This window comes from Sturnira hondurensis, unplaced genomic scaffold (assembly GCF_014824575.4).
Source record: "Sturnira hondurensis isolate 20B ecotype Veracruz unplaced genomic scaffold, ASM1482457v3 Scaffold0023817, whole genome shotgun sequence".
NCBI classification, from domain to species: Eukaryota; Metazoa; Chordata; class Mammalia; order Chiroptera; family Phyllostomidae; genus Sturnira; species Sturnira hondurensis.
In genome coordinates, this window is record NW_028096448.1 from 7,027,564 (window position 1) to 7,051,190 (window position 23,627).

The 23,627-nt window shown below is 39.7% G+C and overlaps 1 protein-coding gene across 3 annotated transcripts in view; it reads left to right on the forward strand.

Moving 5' to 3' along the window:
• Positions 1 to 1,043: 1,043 nt before the first annotated feature.
• RNF144B (ring finger protein 144B) overlaps positions 1,044 to 23,627 on the forward strand; it is a 73,813-nt gene continuing 51,229 nt past the window's right edge. Inside the window, exons 1-3 of one of the 3 annotated variants that reach the window (XM_037038006.1) lie at positions 1,044 to 1,461; positions 11,149 to 11,309; positions 13,348 to 13,545. In XM_037038006.1, the coding sequence (XP_036893901.1) occupies positions 13,381 to 13,545 (165 nt within the window). In that variant the 5' untranslated portion in view covers positions 1,044 to 1,461; positions 11,149 to 11,309; positions 13,348 to 13,380. The remainder of the gene's footprint in view (positions 1,462 to 11,148; positions 11,310 to 13,347; positions 13,546 to 23,627) is intronic. The other 2 variants (XM_037038004.1, XM_037038005.1) reach the window with 2 other exon arrangements.

Here is a 23,627-nt window from a genome sequence, read left to right on the forward strand (position 1 = left end):
TGATTTTTGACATCTGGGGGAGTAAGTAGGTATATATTCTTTTTAAACATTACACAAATTGTCGCCACAGTCTCCCACAGTTTCTGGATTACTTTGTTACATTTTTTAAATTGAGAATACAACCTGTTAGGTTACTAAGTGTTCCCCACATAATTTGTTGAGAAAGCATTTAAAGCAAAATCATTCTTTCATAAAGGTGCACACTGTATATTATGAGTGGTCTTGATTAAGATGGTCTTGATTTCATTTGCCAGAATTTTCATTTTATCATTGGACACAAAAGGACAGATCAGGTACAAGGTGTTTTTTAAAATTTAAATCATTTTTTATTTTTCAGTTACAGTTGACATACAATATTATATTACAATACTTCCAGGTGTACACCACTATGATTAGACATTATATAACTTACTAAGTGATCATATTGATAAATCTCGTACCCATCTGACACCATACATAGTTCATCACCACCAAACCAGCATTCCATGAAGTGTTAGAGGGTTTTCTTGAAGGAGGAGGAGGAATCAAAACAACAATAAAAGGGCAATAAATGTATCTCTATTAACAATTGAATCTATAGATGCAGAGAACATTTCCACAGTTGCCAGATGGGCAGGGTTTTGGGGAGATGGGTTAAAAAGATGAAGGGATTAAGTACAAATTGGTTGTTACAGAATAGTCATGCGGATGTAAAGTACAGCACAGGGAATATAGTCAATAATATTCTAATAACTAGATAGAAGGTGTTTTGATGAGATGTGCGTGGGACGTGTTTCTAAAAACAGTTGTCTGACAAGGTGGGAAGGCAGGTCTGGGTTGTTGGAAGTAGAAGAAGAAAAATTTTAAAGAGTCGAAAAGGAGGGAGACAGAGGCCCCCTGGGAGGACACAGTGCAGAGAAGCAGCGAGCTCTGAAAGCCAAGAGGCGGCTTGCTCCTGCCTGGGCAGGACGAGGGCGCACGGGGCTGCAGCTGCACGCCCCGCTCTGCGTTTCTGCATCAGCTGTCTCAGAAGGAAGAGAGAGAGAGGTCCTGCCAAGTGGAGCCAGCTCAGGAAGACTGGATTGCGCTGGGACTCAGGCGGCCGGTCCGGACAGGGTTAAAAGACCATCACCTGCGGTTGAAGTGCGACTCAGATGGGAAGTAGGAAGTGCCGCGCCTGCGCTTCCTGTATAAATAAACGCGCGGCTGCGGGCGCTGCTGCTGGCGAGCGGCGCCGCACGCACTGCGAGGTTCCCGGGCGCCGCGGCGGCTCCCGAGGCGGAGGTGGTTGGTTGTAGGTCCTCCTCCTCCGGGCCAATAGGTCTGAGAGCCCGAGTCCTGTTACAGACCTGCAGAGTGCAGAGCTGTCAGCTGCAGAGCTCGGAGGACAGGGGAGAGAAAGAAACAGCTCCTCCTCCCCGGTGTGCGTGCAGGAGGCTGCTGAGAAGCCCAGCGGCCGGATGAACATAGCTCTACAGCCAGGTAGGTTTAGAACGCTTTTTAAAAACTGTCGGCAATAGAAATAAAGTTTAAAGAAAATAAATAAAAGCTGTAGACATTGCAAGACGGGAATGGTTTTGGACTAAGAAAAGAGAAACAGAGAGGAAACTATGATACCATGGCTTTTTAGCTGTATGTTCTGTGTCTAGTGCTTCAACCTTACAGAATTGAAATAATTCCGAATGCCTTAAACACCTGTTAACTTTAAAAAATAGATGTCTTCATAAAGGTAGATGAAACTAGTTTAATTTCTGCTAAAACAGTCTCTACAGAATATGTTGGAAAATTCAAGGTTAGATCAAACCTCCCAATGTCTTCTTAAGGGGAGACCGTAAGTTGGCATAACCTCAAGTGTTTACCTGCTGTTACTTGGAAATGCTTAGCAGTATGTTGACACATGTAGATATGAACAAGATGGTATATTATCCATGGGATCTTGGCCATATGTTATGCTGATTATTTTGTCAGGTAATTGCTGTTTCAACAGTGAAACTGTGATCTTATACTGCTCTAATCAAATTGAAGTTAAAATGAGACTGATTCCTGTTATTTCAGCAGAGAAAAGGTATCTTTGCTTGCCCCTTCCAGGGTACCTTTTGCTTTTCTTGTTAGTTTCAGGGATTCTGCTGTAAGTGTACTCCTGATACATATAATTTTCTTATTCAGATTTCTCAGAAATAAACCCCCCTTTCTGGGAAAATGTTCTCTGTCTTCATGGGTCATCTATAGTCTCTCATGTTCTTACTTTCTGCTACACACGTATGTTATCAGAACATTAGCTGGGGCTCCTAATGGGACTATTTGTATTCTTCTATTGAATACCTTGAGATTTCTGGATGTTTATTTGAACGTAGCCAGGTATGAATTTAAAAAAAAGTGTCTATCATTTCTGAAGCAGCAGTTCGGGGGTGTCTAAGCAAAAGCAAAAAAATGAACTTTGGGATGACTCAGTTTTCAGGGTGTGGGTAAGAGGCAGAAGGAACCCAGCCAGTCTTCACTGAGTTGTTGGCTAATTAAAGTATCAGCTGCAGCTTTCACTGAGATGAGCCTCTTGAGCCCTGGTCCTTTTCATGTGATTCCTATGCTGGTTCCTCCTTTTTTTTTTCCTTCCCTCTGTCCACTCTTCCCAACCCTAGTCATTTGCATGGGTAACAGCCCTTTAAATACTTCTGGAACTACTTGAGAAGAAAAGACGGGGAGGAATGGAACAATAGCCACAACAAATTCACAAAGCCACTTGGAGAGAATTGTATTAGGAACTCCAAGGCCTCATTTTCTACCAATTCATGCCTTACTCTCACATACCTGTGTCTGGCATTTTTATCCTTTCTAATGGGCGTAAACTGGGAAAAATAGGAAAGGAAATAAAAACCTGTTTCAGAAGTAGCCTCTGACTAATTGAAACTGTAAACATGTGTAGAGAATGTTAAAAAGATGTTTAGTTGCAGAACTGGGTTGCTTGGCTTTTTATTTAAAACAAACAAACAAACAAAAACCTCAAACCAATCAATCTCTCCCCACCCCCAAACCAATCATCCTAGATAACTTGCTTCTTCTACACTACTGTGCTGGAAGTGAGGTTTGAATGTGGTCACACACTGTCTAAACCCAGAATTTTACAAATATTTACAGACATCAATGCCAAATATCTTTGTGCTGAGCCCCAAGAACATTCTCAGCGTTCGAAAGCACCATTCTCATGAATGGTTTCAGTTTATTGGCAGTTTAAAGGCATTCAGGCTTCCAAACTAGGTCAGTTTAAGACATGTCTTTTTTAAAAAATAATAATTAGTTTTTGGGTCTCCCAGATTATGAACCAAGTTTTCTCAGCCGAACTCTACAACAGAGAGAGAAGTTATGCTCTATTTAGAAAGAAAAAAGTTTATTTTATCTATTTAGCTTCCTAGAAACTATCTCTTTATAGTATGAATACATTTTATGTGAGAAAGTATATTTCAGTTTTTCTTTTTGAAAAGTACTTTCAATATTTTAGATGCTTTAGAAACGTTTATAAGAACATCAGAATCATCTCTCTGTGGTGTTTTTTAACTAACTCTGGCTTGTGCATTGCCCCTGGCCTTGACTAAGGACATTACTTTCTAGTCAAGCGAGGTTTGGAAAAACGTTTGAAATTGCCGGTTTGAGGTAGAGGTCAGGAATCATGCTGAACCTAGATGTTGATAGAGAAACAAAGTCCAAACAGTTTTGGGGGCTAAACTTTGTGCAACTAATTATTTTGAATATGGCAAAGAGGCCAAGCTGCCCCCGACAAGTCACGCTTTCCACCTGGGGCTCTGCGGAGTAGGTATCTGCAGCCACTGCTCCCGAGTGCTGTGACTCATTTTGGGGACGGCTGCCTTAATTTATAAAAGTTCCTTAGCTGTAGTACATTGCCAGGGTTTGAATTGCTGAAAGTAAATACAGATGAGAACCAGGCCTTTAATATTTTCTTTTTCCCACGTACATTCAGAAAACTTACCTACTGTAGTATTGAGTGCCTACTGTTTGCCAGGTATATGAATGCTAGGTGCTCAGGGTATAAAGTTGTGTAAGATGTGGCCTCTGTCCTCATGGAATTCACATTAGCTTGGAAATGAGTTTGCACTAGAGTGGTGGTTCTCAGTGCGTGTTGTTTTACCTGAGCATGAAAAATACTTTGATGTTTGTCATCTCAACCATGGCTTCTCAGATGCCTGTCACCTGAAGAGTCATAACATCTAAACCCATTTATTTAATTATTTTAATTTTCATTTGTTTTTTTTTTCACTTTAGGCATATGTGGGAGGTCTTGTACTAATATTTTATTTTTATTAACTTTGGCATTTTTATTTACTTGGTCAATAAGTACTTGTAACCCCAATGCTTCATACTGTAGTAGTTACTTAAAGATAGAAAACAATACATTAAAGAGAATAAAAGTGATCGGTGCTTTTGCAACATGCAATGAGGAAATTGTCATCTGTGATCAGATCCCTTCCTTGAATTGAAAACACAATAACCTAAGTGAAATGCACATCTCATATTCATAGCTCGAAATACTTCAGGTCACGTGGCTGGTAGTATCTAGGAAAGCACATACTTGGAAAACCGTGTCTCTTTGGTTTCTAATTCCTCTGCAGTCATAAATTTGAGTCCGGCACCTTTAGTCAACTGATTCTTTGTCTTTTTGGAAGAATGGAGCAGGACATCTCCTTTCTCTCTTGTGATCATACACACTGGACTGGTTGTGGCTGAAGCTGTAAACCCACAAATTGTCCTGTGTATGATTACATGAAACTACTTGTTGACAGTCTCCTCAACTAGCTTACTCTTTATAGGGAGGCGCTGCACGCACATCTGCACCCCCAGCACCTAACATCTGTGGGATCCAGTTGTGTGTTGACTTTGTTTTCTACATTATTGGTTCCTTAAGAAAGTGATTTGGCAAAAGCAAAAATGAACATTTGTACAAAAATGAACACTCTGCACTTTGCTTAGTGTGTGGTGGAGGAGATTCCTCTCCCAGACTAGTTTTAAATTTGTTTCTAATTAAAATTGCCATGTGCAAGTTTTAACTTTCATAGGAGAGGGCAGTATTTACATGCGCTTTTATTCATTTGGAAAAAAAGCATTGATGTAGCTATTTGTACTTTAGTGACTGCAGTTTGCTGGTAAGTCATGACCCAAGAAATCAGCCCTTCTCTTCCTGTGAGCCTTTCTGAAATAACACTTCTCCTTGATTTGTTAATTACATCATTGTCTGACCTGCCTTTGAGTGGCATTCCTTCCTGCTTCTGCGCTTTGTTGTTGTGCCAGGCAGGGGAAAGAAGATTATTCAGCAGGGCCCTATGAATAATTGTGGGAGGCAAGGGAACCGCTGATTAAAAAGGGGTGGGCAGGGCACATGGTGGTGTCAAGGAGGGAGCTACTATGATGAATGTAAAGTTACAATGCCAAAAATATCATCGACCTGTTATTATTCTCACTCCTGCCTTCTCGGATGTGTTTTTATTGTTAGGAAAGGCCAGAATGGATTTCCTCCTCTTGGGCTCTTGGGCTTTACCCTGTGGTAGTAATGAGAATATGAAAAGAAGGCAAGAAGAAAAGAAATGTGCTTTTTAGAAAAAGGATCAGCATTTTGCCAGTGTTAAAACTTGATATCCCAGGTGCTCTGTACCTTACAGGGTTTAGAATTAGTTTGCCACAACATCAGGATCCTCGTTGACCACAGTGTCGTATCTCTTTCCATGTATGTCACCTGCATGTTTTGAAGGAAAAATATAAATATTGGATCTTTTTATTCTCACCATAAAAAATTGTAACCATATGTTGTGATGAATTGTTCAAACTAACTTTATTATGGTACCCATTCCACAAAATATGTATCGTAGGTCATTATGTTGCATACCTTCAACTTACACAATGTTCTGTATCAGTTATATCTCAATATAGCTGGAAAAAAATCAGATCTTATTAAAATGGTCGTAACAGATTTCACTCATATCCTAATTTCAAATAGTAAACAGACTGTCTGGGACACAGTGCTTGCTGATATTTAAGATGCTCATCCTGATGGCACACCTGTCCTTTTCACCCACAGACAAGGTAATAGAGCTATAGTAGCATATCAATCCGTTTTAAAAGATAATGACCTTCAAATTACAAAGTTACAATATTATTGCCATCCCGGAAACTGATGAGACAAAGATGTTAAACCTAAGGAATTAAAGACTGATTTTTTTTTCATTTCTTGATTTCCTTTAAGTAACAACTTAAAAAATAGTGGGGGAGAGAATGGAATTTCCCCTTTACACCCACAGGTCAGTGATCCACAGTGTTTTCCAGCAACGTTGCTGCCTCACAAAGGTGAAGGTTTATTTCTCTCACATGTAAGAATTATTCAGTTATTGGGTTTATTTATGCTAAAGAATAGTTTCCAATCTACTTTATTTTTTCAAATAATGACCAAGTGTCCTACAGGTGATGCCATGTATTTACTCATTGGCCTTGAGCACTGTTCTTTTTAAAAATAATTAAAAAATATAAAATATAATTGAGTAATTGCATTTCTCCAACTACTAGAGAGGGTATGTCCCAATTTGTTCTTGCTCTCTCAGGGCAGATATTAGAACTGTTTTTTCTGATATTATGGGGTGTACCCTGGATCCTCTAATCCTTGAATGACCAGAGAGTGGGTCAAAGGTGTAAGCCAGGAATAGAACCACCACACTGGCCAGCATGGAGGTCTGCCATAAGTCCTTGCCGCACTTACCACCCATACTACCTGTGGTCCTTGCTACTCTACCAGCCAGCTGGTCTACCTTCCATTTCAGACTAAATTTAGGGTCGAACTTCAGCAAATGGCTAAAGAATGTCCACGCTCTACTAGACTCTGTTGGTATTAGAGTCACTAATGGCTTCTGTTAAGAACATAAACCAGCAGCTAAATAAATCATTGTGTTAGGCAGAGTGCCAATATCAATACAAGGTAATTGTCAGATTGTGTTGAGTGGGAGCTGGTTGTCTGGCATGTCATTCTTTGTTGGTATTGGGAGAGCTTTCCTAACAAGGCCTGTGGATCACTGTTTCTTTCTGCTGTATTAGAATATTGGCTTTGTGAGAATCTCTCATTGTGCAAGGCTGTACCTTCCCACCACCTACCCTTCCTGAAAAGTCATTCCCCATTGTAGTCACGTACTCAAATCTTTTATTTCAGTTACCTCAGAGGGATGGCTTAGTGTCTTGCATGGGCATGTAAACGTTTTGAGAGTATTTGTGTACCTCCTTTTCTGTTGTGTCCCTTGTTCTTGAGTAACTCTCATTTTGGTAGCTTTCTATTTCTCTTAGTCTCTTTAATTGTACTTTACCAATTCACTAAGTTTTAACGTTTTTTGCAGAAGGGTGTAAAAATTCCTAAATAACTACATAAATATCCTAATAAAACATTATCCTTTGCAACCACATAACCTTATTGTGGAGTGGAATGACTACCATGATTTTAGGTAGTGAAACGGGCATAAATACATTAGTTAAAAGTACTTTGACTGTTGGCTCTCCCACCCTCTGTGTTTTTGGAGCAGATTGCTTTTTCAGGCAAATTCCTTATACATCCTGTGCTTCCAACACTGCCTCTGAAGTATTCCTTTCTTTGACAATTCCAATGAAAATACATGAGGGGAAAAAGTGGCTTTCCTGTTCTTTCCCATCAGCTAGTACTTGCTTNCTCTCTTGGAATTTCATAGTATAGCCTAGAACTAAGACCTCACTACAGACCAACTGGATTTTTACATATGTTAATATTTTGTTATATTAGGAGTATCCAGTTGGTTCATTTTGGTAGCTTTCTATTTCTCTTAGTCTCTTTAATTGTACTTTACCAATTCACTAAGTTTTAACGCTTTTTGCAGAAGGGTGTAAAAATTCCTAAATAACTACATAAATATCCTAATAAAACATTATCCTTTGCAACCACATAACCTTTTTGTGGAGTGGAATGACTACCATGATTTTAGGTAGTGAAACAGGCATAAATACATTAGTTAAAAGTACTTTGACTGTTGGCTCTCCCACCCTCTGTGTTTTTGGAGCAGATTGCTTTTTCAGGCAAATTCCTTATACATCCTGTGCTTCCAACACTGCCTCTGAAGTATTCCTTTCTTTGACAATTCCAATGAAAATACATGAGGGGAAAAAGTGGCTTTCCTGTTCTTTCCCATCAGCTAGTACTTGCTTCTCATATAATGAACACTTTTAGAGCAAGAGACACTCAGAATAGATGGAACTGCTGATTTCCCTTTCCTGGTAATTGAACGCAAAATAAGATGCTTTAGAGTGTTTTTTCTTCCTTGCACGCCCCAGCCATCCTGTCCTGTTATGTGACTAGTTCTAGTTAAGCAGGTGATACTTTTACAATTTGGGTGAAGTCTGCCCCTCACCAACCCACCCCAGTCCTACCACCTACTTTAGAAAGTTTAGATCTGAAGGGAGCCCGTCCTTCCTTCCTTCCTTCCTTCCTTCCTTCCTTCCTTCCTTCATTTTTTCCTTCCTTCCTCATCCCTTTCTTCCTTCCTTATTCCTCCTTCCCTTCCTTCCTGTCATTCTCTGCCAAAAAATTATTTTCTCATTGGGTTCCTCACACCCAGTAAGAGGTATCACAGTTGTAATAATGGTAAAGTAATTATAATTGTTACTGGTTTAACTCAGGCAGTACAGTAGAACATTGAAGTGACTTTCTTATTGTAGGTAAAATGTGAAGTATGAGGCAAAACAAGTTGAGTGGGAATGACTTATGGGCTTTGTGGGAGGAAGACTTTTCTTGCAAGCTGGAGGGGAGGGGTGAGTTGTCAGTGTACCTCTGAACATGTGGTCTCGTGAAAGGGTCAGGAGGAGCTGTGAGTGAGTTGCCAGTCTTCCTGTGCACACCCACTCTGAATCTCACCATTTACTAGTAGTATGGGTAGGGGGTGAGTTTCAGCTCTTGGCACTTTCCAGTTGTGGAGACTCGTGAATTTTAACAAGACATAAATGAAGAAAACGAGGACACCATGGAGCCAGCAGTTCTGACATCTCAAGTGTGGGGGAATTCATTAGCGAACATCAGGATTCTCCGGATTATTGCTCGAGAGCTCAGTTCCTAATGCATCAATGGTGAAAGGATTTCTTTCTTTTTTTTTTAAAGATTTTATTTATTTATTTATCTTTAGAGGGGAAGGAGAGGGAGAGAAACATCAATGTATGGTTGCCTTTGGTGCATCCCCTGCTGGGAGTTGGCCTGCAGGGAACCGGCCTGCAACCCAGGCATGTGCCCTGACTGGGAATCGAACCGTGATCCACTGGTTCGCAGGCCCGCGCTCAATCCGCTGAGCTACCCCAGCCAGGACTGTGAAAGGATTTCTTGATTGATATTCTTTTTTCATGAAATGCCTGCCTCGTGTCATTCATTTGTAAAATACTCACTGCTGATTTTACAGAGTGAAAACCGAAGCGCTGGTCTTCTCTTCACACTGTGCCCCATAAAGCCTTCAGTTTCTGTGATGGGGCCCGAGAGCCTGCTGAGGGGAAGGTCGGCAGCGCCTGGCCTGGGCCTCCCAGCGTTGCTTCGACCAGCACTCCTCTCCTTTTACCTTTTAGAAAGCAGTGGTTTACCCAAGGTTCTGTTCTCATAGAATTCCATTGCTTTAAAAACACTCGAGAGCCATCCCTTTAGGGAATTGGTGTTATTGAACACAGAAAAATAAATCACTCCTTTTTGAAGCATTATTTTGGATTGTTCGCATCTCAAAGAGATGAAATACGTGACTTCTTTCCTCTCTCTCACTGAGTCATAAGTAATTGCCGATTGGAATGCTTGGAATTTTTTAAACAAAACAGATCTCTGGCCCTGGCTGGCGTAGCCCAGTGGATTGAGCGCGGGCCTGCAAACCACAGTATCACGGTTCGATTCCCAGTCAGGGCACATGCCTGGGTTGCAGGCCAGTTCCCAGCGGGGGACGCATGGGAGGCAACCATACATTGATATTTCTCTCCCTCTCTCCTTCCCTTCCCCTCTAAAGATAAATAAATAAAATCTTAAAAAAAAACAGGTCTCTGCTTTATAAAAAGTTTTGTCATGAAATATTTATATATAAATATATTTCAAAATTTATATATATTTAAAATCATTTTATCAAGGTATCATTGACAGACAAAAAGCTATATGTATTTAATGTATGCAACTTGGTGAGTTTAGAGATAAGTGTACACCAGTGGAACAATGTAATGCCTGTAGTTAAGAATATTGTATCCTAACCCTGGCTGTGTTGCTGTGTTACACCAGTGGAACAATGTAATGCCTGTAGTTAAGAATATTGTATCCTAACCCTGGCTGTGTTGCTCAGTGGGTTAAGTGTCAGACTATAAGGGGGCAGGAGTTGCTGGTTTGATTCCTAGTCCGGGCTCCTGCCTGGGTTGTGGACTGGGTCCCTGGTTGTTGGGGTGTTCAGGAGGCAACCAGTCTGTGTTCCTCTTGCACATTGATGTTTCTCTCCTTCTCTTTCTCCCTCTCTTCCTCTGTCTTTAAAAATAAATAAAGAAAATCTCTTAAAAAGGATGCTATATACTATACTTAAAAATTTCAATGTAAGAGGGTATATCTTACATTCAGTGTTCTAATAACACACACAAAATAATGATAAAGAGGGCAAAAGGAAACTTTTGGAGATGATGGGTGTATTTAAATTTTTAACTTTGATTTTATACTGTAGGCTATATATGTCACAAACTAAGGAGTAAAGACTTAAGTGTGTGCTAAGGGACAAGATTATGTTTCAGTTGCCCTTGATTAACACAATTTCTAGTTCTGCCTTCCAAAGAAGACTATTTCTAAGATATACTTTCAAAAAGGTATCTAATTATGTCTGCAGTTTTTGAGAACATTAAAAATTTGGCCTGTTTAATGTCTCCTAAAAAAACATTGTAGGTTGAGACTGAGAAATAATTGACTTTCTTGAAGAGGACCGAGGTTTCTTATTAGGTTGAAACAGCAAGACTCATCTGTTCACACAGCTTTCCTCAGATGGGCTCAGAAGTGTAATTGGCATTTGTGGGGTGGGGCAGGGTGGTTCTGGCCTGTGTCATTTCCCATCTTCACCACTCAGGAAGCTTTTGCAGGCTACAATTCTTGTTGTTTGACTTGGGATTTATCTTTTTTAGGGGGCAAGATAATTCAGAATATGTTGCGTGAGCAGTGTAAGGAAAACAGAGATGAGAAGACAGCGGTTGGGGAAGATTGATGAGCCTCGGTGTGCTTTGGGGAGTCTTGGAGAAACGAATGGGTGATAGTTTTCTAAGCATAAAATGGGAAGAGGGGAGAGGTAAAATAATTCATTTTTACCCCTAACTTATATTGCCCTAAAGAGATTTCTTTTAGCCTCAAAATCCTGAATTTGATATACGGTTTGATTTGAATTTAATTTGCTTTCGAATGATAACTCATTCGTAAGTTAATCAAGTAAGAACACTGTGTCTTGAACCTTATTGGCTCTTTCCCAAGAGGTATCATACTGGAAGTTGATCGTTGGTTAGCATCCTGTTTTTAACCAGATCTACTACCACTCATGTAGTAGGTGAAAAACCTTGAATAACTGCACATTACTAGAGTTAGTAACTATTGATTATTTCTGGTATGACATTAAGAAAGTCAGTGCAGTTACATATCATAGATTTTTTTCTTTCCAACTCATTTAATTTGGTGTTCCCTCCATTGCTTTAGTACTTTTTTTTTTTGTACCTATTTATTGAGACTTAAGCAACTGTGGGACCTTGTAGTGAATGCTGAACATGCCATTTCTTTTGCCCCAAAATTGGGAAGAAAAAGTTTGGTTCTTGTAGAGAGAAAGGGTATTTACAGTTATTTCTATGGCAAAATTTATTAGAATTTGCCATACTATTTTTAAAATAGTAAGAGCTTCAGGACTTTGCTTTTATTTAATCAGAGCATGAATTTTCTTGATATAATGTACTAGTAAACTGAATATGAAGAAAGCTTATTTTTACAGGTATTTTACCTCTTTTAAAGATATTCTGGATAAAAACAATCTAGTGAAAGGACTTCAGTTATAATTTTTATTTTTCAGGGTAGAAGTATCTGTTTCAATAGTCATTCTGTGTGTGGAGGCACATTTTATTTTTGCAGAGTCTCAGTGAACTTACGATAGCCATGGTCATGGACTTCATGGTCCTCCCTCCCTCCCTCTGCCTTCCTACTTCCCTCTCTCCCTGCTCCATCCCACCACATAATATTCACTTGTGAGCCAGCTCTGGTGTAACGGACCAGGTACTGGGCTTGGCCCCACCAGATGGAGGTTTGAGTTTTGCTCTGCCTTGTACAAACTCGGAGAACTTTGGCAGGTTACCTAATGTCATCGGACCTCAACTCGTCTATAAAATGAAGAAGATAGTTCTCATGGTTGCAAAAGAGTAAATGAAATATTGTACATGAAGGAACACAATTAATACTAACACCCTATTGAAAATTTTTATTGGAGTAAGATATACGTAAGAGTTATTTCAAACATCTGAAGTGTATCATTTAGTGGCATTAATTATATTTGCAGTGTTTTACAACCATCACACTATCCATTTCCAGAACCTTTTCAACATCCTAAACAGAAACCCTGTACTCATTAAATAATAACTTTGTTTCCCTTTCCTCCAGCTCTTGGCAACCACCTTCCTAATTTCGGTTTCCATGGATTTGACTGGTCTAGATACTTCGTAGAAACAGAATCATATACCATTTGCCTTTTAGTCTCTGGCTTATATCACTTAGCATAATGTCTTCAAGGTTCACCCATGTTGTAGCATATGTCAGAATTTCAGTCCTTTTGAAGACTGAATGATATTCCATTTTATATTTATGTTGTATTTAGTTTATTCGTTCATCTATTGATGAATATTTGGATTGTTAATACCTTCTAGCTAATGTGAAAAATGCTGCTATTAACATTGGTGTGCAAATATTTGTGTGAGTCCCTTTTTCAGTATTTTTGGGGGGGTGTATATCTCGAAGTAGAATTGCTGAATCATACGTTAGTTCTTTGTTTAGTATTTTGGGTGACATCCTATTTTTAATTATTTTTGAATCTATTGAATTGTTTGTAGTGGCATGACTCCTAAATGGAGTGTTTGTTCATAGTGATTACTTTATGCCCATAGTTTACATGACTTGAGTCAGGACAGTGAGGTCACCTTAAATTTTAGGAACACTTGCCCATGGTTTTCAGAAATGTATTCACTGTATGCTTAGAGATCATAGAGGGTGAGGATTTTCTCTGTTGGTATCCAAATGTGTTGGTTAAACATTAGCTGTATCGATGACTATAATATTTTCTGCTTTGCGCCTTTCTGCAGGGATTAAGGAGACTCAAGAGGCTGAGCAGGCTGATGGCCTCAGTTGGTAGGCTGCAGTACCTCACCATGACTGCTGAAAATCCGGCGCCTGGAGACCTGGCTCTGGCTCCTCTTGTCACTTGCAAACTCTGCCTGTGTGAACAGTCTTTGGATAAGATGACCACGCTTCAGGAATGCCGGTGCATCTTCTGCACAGCTGTAAGTTTTCCTTGCTGTTTTCATCATGAGAAAATACAAAGGGAAGAAGTGCGAAGGTGTAGGATCCATTACTGAGAAGCCGAGTTTGCTACAATATGATCCTACTTTGGAGAGTACTTCCATATTTGGGTCTATTTCTGAATAGTGTCTTGAATGGTAAATTCTGTATATACTGGTTTTTAGGAAGAGTGAAGTTTGTGTGTGAAATTTAATTATTTGTCGGATAAGCACAGTTTTTCTGTTGTTAAAGTTCTAGCTGAGAAACTAAATAGAGACACTTTTAACATGCCTTAGTTAACTTATCAGTAAGAAGTTCATGGGGTATTTTGAATGATAGAGAAATCAGGTAGTAATTTACTGAGTTTTCTTTTATATACTTGGTCATCTCCTACAAGGCACATGGTATACAACTATTTTACTTTGTTGTATCTCCGTTTCTTTTTTCCAATTTTCTCAATTTGCTGAAGGCTGCTTATTCCTCTTAATAGAGAAATGCTATAACTCTCCAGGTGTGGGCTTGTCTCTCTCTGTCTGACACTTGGTATCAATGCTGGTGACCTTCATTGCACGTTTCCCTGAAGGTTGGTTGGTTAAGGTATAAAGCTAGGAAATAGACTGACAAGTTCAAAGTAGCTACAGAGGGTGAGCCCAGGTGATCTCACTCAATTTTTCATTTATTCAAACATTTTTTGAGCTTCTAGTATATGCCAGGCACAGGTGCTGAATGTTGGGAATATAAAAATGGATAAGATAGTTTCCACAGGGAAGATAGACACATTGAAGGAGCGCCACCTGAGTGTGGTGAAATCAGGGATGGCTGCTGTGGCATCCCCCAGGAGTATCTGCCCACCTGGGGCTGGGAAGGTGGGAGGGGCCTCTGGGTGGCAGTGATCTCCGAGCTGAGGCTTTAATGAGAGATTGCAAACTGATGCCCATAGGCCACATTTGGCCTCAACACCTACCTTTCTTTCTTTCTTTCTTTCTTTCTTTCTTTCTTTCTTTCTTTCTTTCAATTGAGAAATTTAGGATAATTAATTTTATAAATTTTCATTAAAAAATGGAAAAAGTAGTAAGATACAGCTACCCTGGGGCCTGTGGCCCAGAAATGGATGATCCTTCCTTCATTTATGTCCCTGTGTCTCTCCTGTATACGAGTCTATTTGAATCAACAGCACTTTAAAACTAAGGGTGGGTTGGAAAAGGAAAAGTGCTGGCATCCCAGAATGGTGGAGGGGAGGGTCTGATGCCTAGATTCAGTATTTACCATTATCTTTGCTTTGGTAGGCCTTGTGTGGGCAGACTGTTAATATTTATTATACAAACAGTACAGTAATCACTGGACAAATGAAGGTTTAATACCCTGACTTTGTGAAGGAAACTGAGCAGTTTAGTTACAGTGATTGGTGGTTAAATCAAGGGGACTAATGAGAAAGGAATCATTTAGGAAGTACAATCATTTATAAAGAGGCATGTTTATTACCAAGCTTTACTAAGCATTCTTTTTTTTAACAGACAAATTAAGGTAAAATAAAATTTCCTTGTTGATTTAATCACTGTAGCACCTTTTCAAGTTAATTCATACCAATTGTCTTTAAAAATATTTTTTGATGGAGAATTTGGGTAGGGAGAAGCCTCAGCATGACTTTTAGGTAAAGAGAAAAGGGACTGAAATCTTTTTCATGTGTTTTGAACTCTAGGATCCAAAGATGGCAGAGAATAGCGTTGTCTATTCATTCATTCAGCAACAATCTAGCGAGCAGCATCTGTGTGCCAGGAACTGTTCTAGGCCCCAGGATCTGTCAGTTAAAGAAACAAAGCCTAGTAGAGATCCTTGCTGTTACCAAAGCAATTATACAATGAATAATAGACATAATGAATAGGAAGCTATAGTACTGGGTGATAAGGGCCTAGAAAGTCTAGTAGGAGGTGAGGAGTGTGGAGTGAGTGGATGTGACAGTTCAAGCAGGGTGAAGGCCTCTCACTACGTGAGGTTCCTGCTGGTTCTGCTCATCTTGTCAGTGTGTGTTGCTTGATAGGAAGTGAGGCAATGGCCTTGTCATCTCAGGGCAGCTTTAGTTTCCTTTGGTCTTGCTTTGTTTCTGAATGCTCTGCTTCAAGAGTGATTATTTCTCTGACTTTTTCACATACGTTTCAGACCCTTGCTAGTCCTTGAAACAAATGAGTCAGAAGCAACATTTGGTTAAAAGCAGAATGGAAAATTTTTTCCAAGTGTTACTGGACAAAAAGCAGGTATGGAATTCAGTTTTCATTGTGAGATGTAATAGCACAGACTCAAGTTGGTATGGCATTGTTGGGTAAAGAGCACAAAAGCTTGGGTTGTATTTCATATTTGCAAGGAGCTGACACTGACATATTGTTTCAGTAGATTCAGTTCCCAATTAAAGACAGAACAACTGCTTCTCATACCTCCTTCAGCAGTTTAGAGGTAGGAGTTAGTACAATTAGGTCGTTCTGTCATCTAGGTTCATACTTCCCTATTGTTGGGGAGTGCTCAAAAGCAGAAAGCCAAATGGCATGGTATTTTTGGTAACCCTCCAGCTTTGGAACTTTTTGTACCTATAAACATTGGAACTTTTTGTACCTATTAACATTAACCTTGCTTGGCTTCCTGATACCCCAGTTCCTATGATCGGCCAAAATAGTAAACTGCGTGTGTCTGATTACATCAGTGTCTGTAAATTTGCAATTGATACCAAACTCACCTGAAATGTTACTCTTTTTATTGTTGGAGTTTTTATTTCTTCTTTAAAAAAATTGATTGAAGAGGACTTCCGGCCAAGATGGAGGAGTAAGTGGGAATACTGTACCTCCTTGCACAACCAAGTTTATGAACAACAAAGATACAGAAACCAGAACACAACCAGAACAGAGAGAAAATTGAACTGTACCAAAGTCCTACAACAACGAACCATTCAGCCAGAGAGGAAAGGGGGGCAGAGTCAGTGGCTGGCGGAGAGGGGGTCCCAGCAGGAAAAAGACGCTGGACCGACCCAGGTGCACAGGCAGTGGTTGGAAGATCCCAGACACCAGGTGGCAACAGGCAGACCCAGTGAGGGCGCAAGGCGGCTGGCTGACCGAGGTCACACATTCACACTCAGATAAACCAAGCGAAGGAGACAGCAGTGAGACAGACCACACAACCCAGGGCCCCAGCGCTGGGAAATAAAGCCTAAAAGCACCAATTGAAAAATCTTTCAGGGATCAAGGTGCTGGGAAAGGCTCCCAGGCTCACAGAGAGTCTGTTGGGGAGACTCACAGGGTCCTAGAACTTACAAAAGCCCACCCACCTGGGAACCAGCACCAGAAGGGCCCAATTTGCTCACAGGAAGTGGCAGAGGGGACCGAAATCCAAGAGAGAGCAGAAAAATGCCATTGTTCCTCTCTGACCCTGCCCCCACATATGGTATCACAACCCAGAAACGTGTGTGGCCCCACCCTGGTGAACACCTAAGGCTCCCCCTGTCATATGTAACAGGTGCAAACAGAGCAAAACATTATGGCTTAAGCAGAAGAACAGCTCAAAGCCCCAGAGCCAACACTTCTAAATGACCAAGAGATAGCCAACCTATCAGGTGGACAGTTCAAAATACTGGTGATCAGAATGCTCACAGAACTGGTTGATTTTAGTCACAAATTAGATGAACAAATGAAGGCTAAACTAAGTGAAAGGAAGGGAAATGCACAGGAAACCAATAGTGATGGGAAGAAAACTGGGACTCAGATCAATTGAGTGGACCAGAAGGAAGAAAGAAACATTGAACCAGAACAGAATGAAGGAATAAGAATTCAAAAAAAAATGAAGAGAGTCTTAAGAACCTCTAGGACATTGTTAAACATCTAAGTTTAGGATATTGTTCCAACATCTAAATTATAGGGGTACCAGAAGGGGAAGAGGAAGAGCAACAAGTGGAAAACTTATTTGAACAAATAATAAAGGAGAACTTCCCCAGTCTGGCAAAGGAAATACACTTCCAGGAAGTCCAGGAAGCTCAGAGAGTCCCAAAGAAGTTGGACCCAAGAAGGAACACACCAAGGCACATCATAATTACATTAGCCAAGACTAAAATGAAGGAGAGAATCCTAGAAGCAGCAAGGGATAAGGGGACAGTCACCTACAAAGGAGTACCCATCAGACTGTCAGCGGATTTCTCAAAAGAGACCTTACAGGCAAGAAGGGGCTGGAAAGAAGTATTCCAAGTCATGAAATCCAAAGACCTACAGCCAAGATTGCTTTATCCAGCAAAACTTTCATTTAGAATGGAAGGACAGATAAAGTGCTTCTCAGATAAGGTCAAGTTCAAGGAGTTCATCATCACCAAGCCCTTATTATATGAAATGTTAAAGGGACTTATCTAAGAAAAAGAAGATAAAAAATATGAACAGTGAAAGAACAGCAAACTCACAGTTATTAACAACCACCTCTAAAACAAAAGCAAACTAAGTGGACAGCTAGATCAGAAGCAGAAACATAGAAATGAAAATTACATGGAGGGTTAGCAACAGGGGAGTGGGAGGAGGAGAAGGGGGGAGAAGGTACAGAGAATAGTAGCATAGACGGTGGGGAGAAAATAGACAGGGAGAGGGCAAGAGTAGTTTGGGAAATATAGAATCTGAAGAACTTGTGACATGTGGAAATGAACCAAAGGGGGCGATTTGGGGGAGGGGATGTGCAGGGTAGAGGAGAATAAAGGGGGGAAATGGGACAACTGTAATGGCATAATCAGTAAAACATTGTAAAATAAAAAAATTGAAAAATGTATCTACTCTTCACAGATACTAGTTTGCACTCATAATAAAGAGATCTAATGTGTTTTCAAGGCTGAAAACAAATTTGTGACCTTTAAAATTCTGTCATATGCTACTAATTTTCAACATTAAATGTAACTGGATGACATCTCTCAATTATTGGCTGGGAAAGACCAAATATGTAAAATGGTTTTGCCACGATTGTCCCTCTCTCCCCTTCATTAGGCACATGTCCAAGTGTAATGGTCTTCCTGCCAGGTATGGTGCTATACTTACGTATTTTCATAGATTTAATCAAGCTTTGCATACATTCTATCCTAGTCCTGTTTTCCCTAAGGTCTGTCCCTGAACGTTTGTTGTGAGGTTAAAGCCTTTTTGCTTCCGAGATGGGTGTGCTCTGGGAGTGCTGAGTAAGCAGATGCAGGGTGTTTGACTTGAACTGAGTATTAGCTAGCTCATTCCCTGTCTTTAGGGATACCTGGCCTTTCAGTAGACATCCCCTGACCTGTGTGGTCCGTGGACCTGTGGCTCTGAGAAACAGAGATACTCCTTGAACAGTGTTCCACATGCAAATTAACTCAGAAAATAGTGTGTTCTCTTTCTTTCTTAGAGGGACCCAGTGCATATTTGCATTTTAGAGGCCCTGTTGAAGTATTGTGGTTAAGAGGAAAGCAAGGGACCCTGTTTAATCTCTTCTGAAGCATTTACATTTGATCATACCACCTTTTTTTTTAGTGGAATACCTGTTAGCTTCCCTACAACTAGAGCTCTGAAGAATGCTGCTTTAAATGATTCCATGTAGTTAATTCTTGATTTAAGTGACTTCTAGAAAAAAGAATGTGATGAACATCACTTTAAATAATCTATCAATATATTGAGTTTATTTTTAAAGGAAACTTACCACATTCTAATTGCAAAGATGATTTTTGTTAAACTGCTTGGCTTTAATATACAGAAGAAAGTGTAGTATAAAGCAAGGCATGCTGAATTTACGTGGCAAAAATGGGCATAGCTCTCACTGGCATGACTGAAGTTACAAGTCATTAGGTGTATTATGGAGCCAGAGAAGTTAATATTTGGGAGTTATGGAAAGAGGTGTTGCAAAATTACTTGTTTTTGTAATTGACGGGTTTTGTAATTTCTCAGAAATGTTGGTCTACTAACTAATAATACGCAAACAGTCTCTCTCTTTAATATTTAAATAATCCAAATGTGCAAACTCAAATTTTCTTCTTCTGGCTTCTGAAGCACACTGTTTTTTTGAGATAATACCACACAATTATAATTAAGTGAAAGAAAAAAATTCACAAAAGCCAGTTATCAGAGGAGGGTCAATTTGTGGGTTTGCTTCCTTGTGAGCAATATTTGACTCTTTGATTTATTTTGGAAGCTATTTCTGTCAGCTGTAAATTAAAGAATAAAGAAAACACAGTTTTTGCATGTTTTTATAACCTAGATAATTTCACCTGAAAAGAGTCGGTATGTTGGGCATGGCCTATTTACCCTTCAAATTAGAGACAGGATGTGTTGAGTAAAAAGAAAATAAAGTCCAGCTATATTCTTGCCTTTTTCCATTACATGATGTGGGCTCAAAGTAGTTAGAACTCCTTTTACTATTCATTTCTCTGAGCCAAATGGATTTTCCAATGTTTAAAAAAGTGAGAGGAAATATAAAACATTTCAGACCAAGCCCTTCTTTTCCTTGGGGCCTGTTGGGTGACCTTTAAGAAAAGCCCACGTATGGCCTGGGAGACATTTCAGTTTGGGAAAATTAGCTCTGTGTGCGTGCATGTGTGCATGCATGTGTATATTTGTTATACACATTTGTGCACCCACGTGGTTGGTAACTTTCCAATAAAACAAAGGATCTGCAGTGGTTCATTTCTGGATTTTGATGCCCGTATTATGAGGAAGAAATGCCAGTGTTCTATTGCACCTCCATCTTCTCTCCCAGTGTAGCATGATGAGTAAGAGTGCAGCTACAAAGCTAGGACGACCCAGGTTCAAGTTCAGCCTTGGTCATTTAATGATGTGCGACTTTAGGTAAAATCTTTGGCTTTTCTGAACCTTTGTTTTGTCACCTGTAGGATGAGGGGAGGTAAGGGACGATGATACCTGTCTCAAACTATTATATGAGGCATCATATAAGACTTCCAGTAAAGCAACTAGCTCAGTGCCAAGGCCCTAGTAAATGGCTTTGCTCTTCTTTTCTTTCCTAAGTTCTGTCAGGATACTGAACTGTTCTGTTTTTCAAAAACATTTTAGAGAAAGAAAATCCTATAGCAATCTTGTCTGGGTTCCTCATTAACATCTTATAAAAAGGAAGTTATATAGGTGATTTCAAACTCACTACTCTTCTGATACTCAAACAGTTTAGCAATTAGGATAGACAGAAATTTCTCTGTTAAATTTGTCTAAAAGACTAATGGTTGGGTGTTCCAAATGAAGATCTTGAAGTAGGACTTAAAGAAAACACAAGTACAACTTTGAAAGGGAATAGATAAGCACATTTCTGATTGGATGTGAAAGATTTGGATGGAAGAGTACCTCAAGTTACCATTTATTTAGGAGTTTTTTAGTCCCAGTAAGAATATAATAATATAATCGCTCGTTGGCTTGATATGTATGGTCTAGTATCATTGTGTTTTTTAATTGATAACTCCCTGTAACTACAAGAAATAACAAGGCATTGTATTCCAGCAGTGTTACAGAACAAGTTTTTGTCTCCTCTTCTGGTCACGTGACCTGCCAGTCTGTCCCAAAGCTTTAAAATTTTCTTTTCATTCCCATGTCTTCTAGTTCTGTTAAATGGACAGAAAAGTAAATCCTGCCTCTCTTATTCTGTTGGCTTCCGGTACTAAAATATACTGGCTTGCCAGGTTGTGTTCTCCTTAGTTGATCAACATTGACTCAGTGAATTTGCCTTTCTCTTGGTTTATTTGTAAATGACTTCATTATACTCATGGATCATACTTGCTAAAAGTTTTAATACAATGCTCTGATAGCTTTGTATTTATTACTCAAGTCACTTGTTTAAAATACAAAGTTTTACACTATATTTTTCCATTGGTGATTGAGCTGCTGCAGGTCAGATAGCATTTGAGAAACAGGAGCAAATTGTAACAGTATGAGAAATGGATTAGAGATGACTCAAGGAGGAGCTGGCTTCCTGGACCTATGATCTCATCCATGCCTAATGCTCACCACTTATTCAAGGAAAATGGTACAATGTGGTAAGAGAGGAAAAGAACAGCAAAAGAAAACCAGACTCTTCAGGCCAAGTGACTTTGTCATAGTATCATAGTCCCAGAATTGGAAGGAGGCTTAGCTCTTCTAGTCCGCCCCCCGCCACACCCCCGCCACCTTTCTAATGAAAGAAGGCCTTTTCCGGATGCCAGTGTGGTTTGGCATTTAAGAGAATGGGTCTCAAATCTGGTTGACTGGGCTGCATTTATTCAACATATACTTATCATGCCATGTGTAGCTCTGATGGTTAAGATATAGTGGTGAATAACTGGATCAAGTCCTGGTTTTCAAATAGCTAAAATTTTAGTGCAAGACACAGAGATTAACAAGTAAATACAGAGGTCAGACAATATATGCTTTGAGGAAAAACAAAGCGAGATGGGGGGAGATAGAGAGTGCTACAGGAGAAAGAATTTCCACTTTATGTTAGATGGTTAGGGAAGTCTCACTGATCAGATATTTTTTAGTGGCCGCCTGAAAGACAGGAGGAATAGCTATCTGGAGAAGAGAGTTTTAGGCATAGGCGAGCAGTGTCTTGGTCCTAAGCTGGGGGTGTGCTTAGTGTGTTCAGAGCTAGGAGGCTAGTGTGAATGAGTTTGTATGTGGGGTACGTGTGTGTGACCTGGGGGAGCAGTAGCAGATGAAGTCAGAGAGTCAGTGGCATTGATACGTAGGACTTTGCAGGCTACGGTAAGGATTCGGGCTTGATGTGAAAACATCAAGTTTGATGTGAAAACAGAAACCTTTGGAGAGTTTTGAACCACAGAGTAACATGATCTAACATTGTTTTAAGCAGATATATAGTAGTAAGGGTTCTCTAGAGAAAGAGATCCAATAGGACGTGTATTTCCAATATGAGATATATGAATACATATGTAAAGGAATTGGCTTACACAACTGTGGAGATGAAGTCTCACAATCTGCTGTCTGCAAGTGGGAGACTCGGGAGAACCAGTGGTCTAGTTCCAGTCTGAGTCCTAAGGCCTGAGGATGAGGAGAACCACTGGTGTAAGTTCCCATCTAAAGGCAGGAGAAGACTGGTGTCCCAGCTCTTACACAGGCAGAGAGTGAAATCTCCTTTTCTTGCCTTTTTGTTCTATTCACATGCTCAACTGGTTGGATGAAGCCCACCCACATGGGGTAGACAAAGTGTGCCCTATTCACTACTCTCATCTGGAAACACCCTTACAGACACAACTAGAAATAACGTGAAACCAAGTATCTGGCACCCTGTGCCCTGCTCAAGTTGACATCTAAAATTAACCATCACAATCACCCTGGCTGTTGCATAGAGAATGAACCAAGAGGAAAAGGTGAATGCAGGCCAGAGATGGTCATGGATTGAACCAGCAGGTGGTAGCTGTTAATGTCTTTGGGTAGTCTAAGTCTTCATATTCTTCTATGTAATATAAAGATAATAATAAATCAATGCACATATAGAGAAGATGGCAGTAGATAATCTAGATAAAGCACTTTGTGCCTGGAATATAGCTAGCATGTGTTACTCTGCTGGTTGTAACCATCTAGATTCTGCTTGAAAACTTCAAGAATTGGGACATACCATAACACTGACTATTCAATTAATGGAAACTCTAATTCTAAACTATCTTTTCTTCTACATTCATTTGAAACATTTCCATGTTGGTCCTACCTATTAGTACTACTTCTGTTCTCTAAAACAAAATTGGTTGAAATCTAATTTTGTCTACCTACTAACTCTGTATTGTTTGAATTAAGACCATCTTTCTGTTAGAGGGCAAGGAAAAGATGACTGTTAAAAATTCTCCAACAATGCTCCATCCAGTGTGGGAATATTAATAAATAGAACTTTATTCCTCTATTCTTTGCCCCTCTGTTGACACAGTTCTTTTGGAATTAGCTTTATTTGCACAACATTCTTGACTTTGATTAGAGGCTGAACAAGTTCTTCAGACTTTTCCATATTCTCTTAGAAAAGCATTTGCTTTCAGGCTAAGAGGCGTGGTACTATAATAAGGAACAAGATTTAATTTAAATATTTTTCTCAAAGAAGGTTATAAAAAGATGGTATATTGATAATTTCTGTTTGT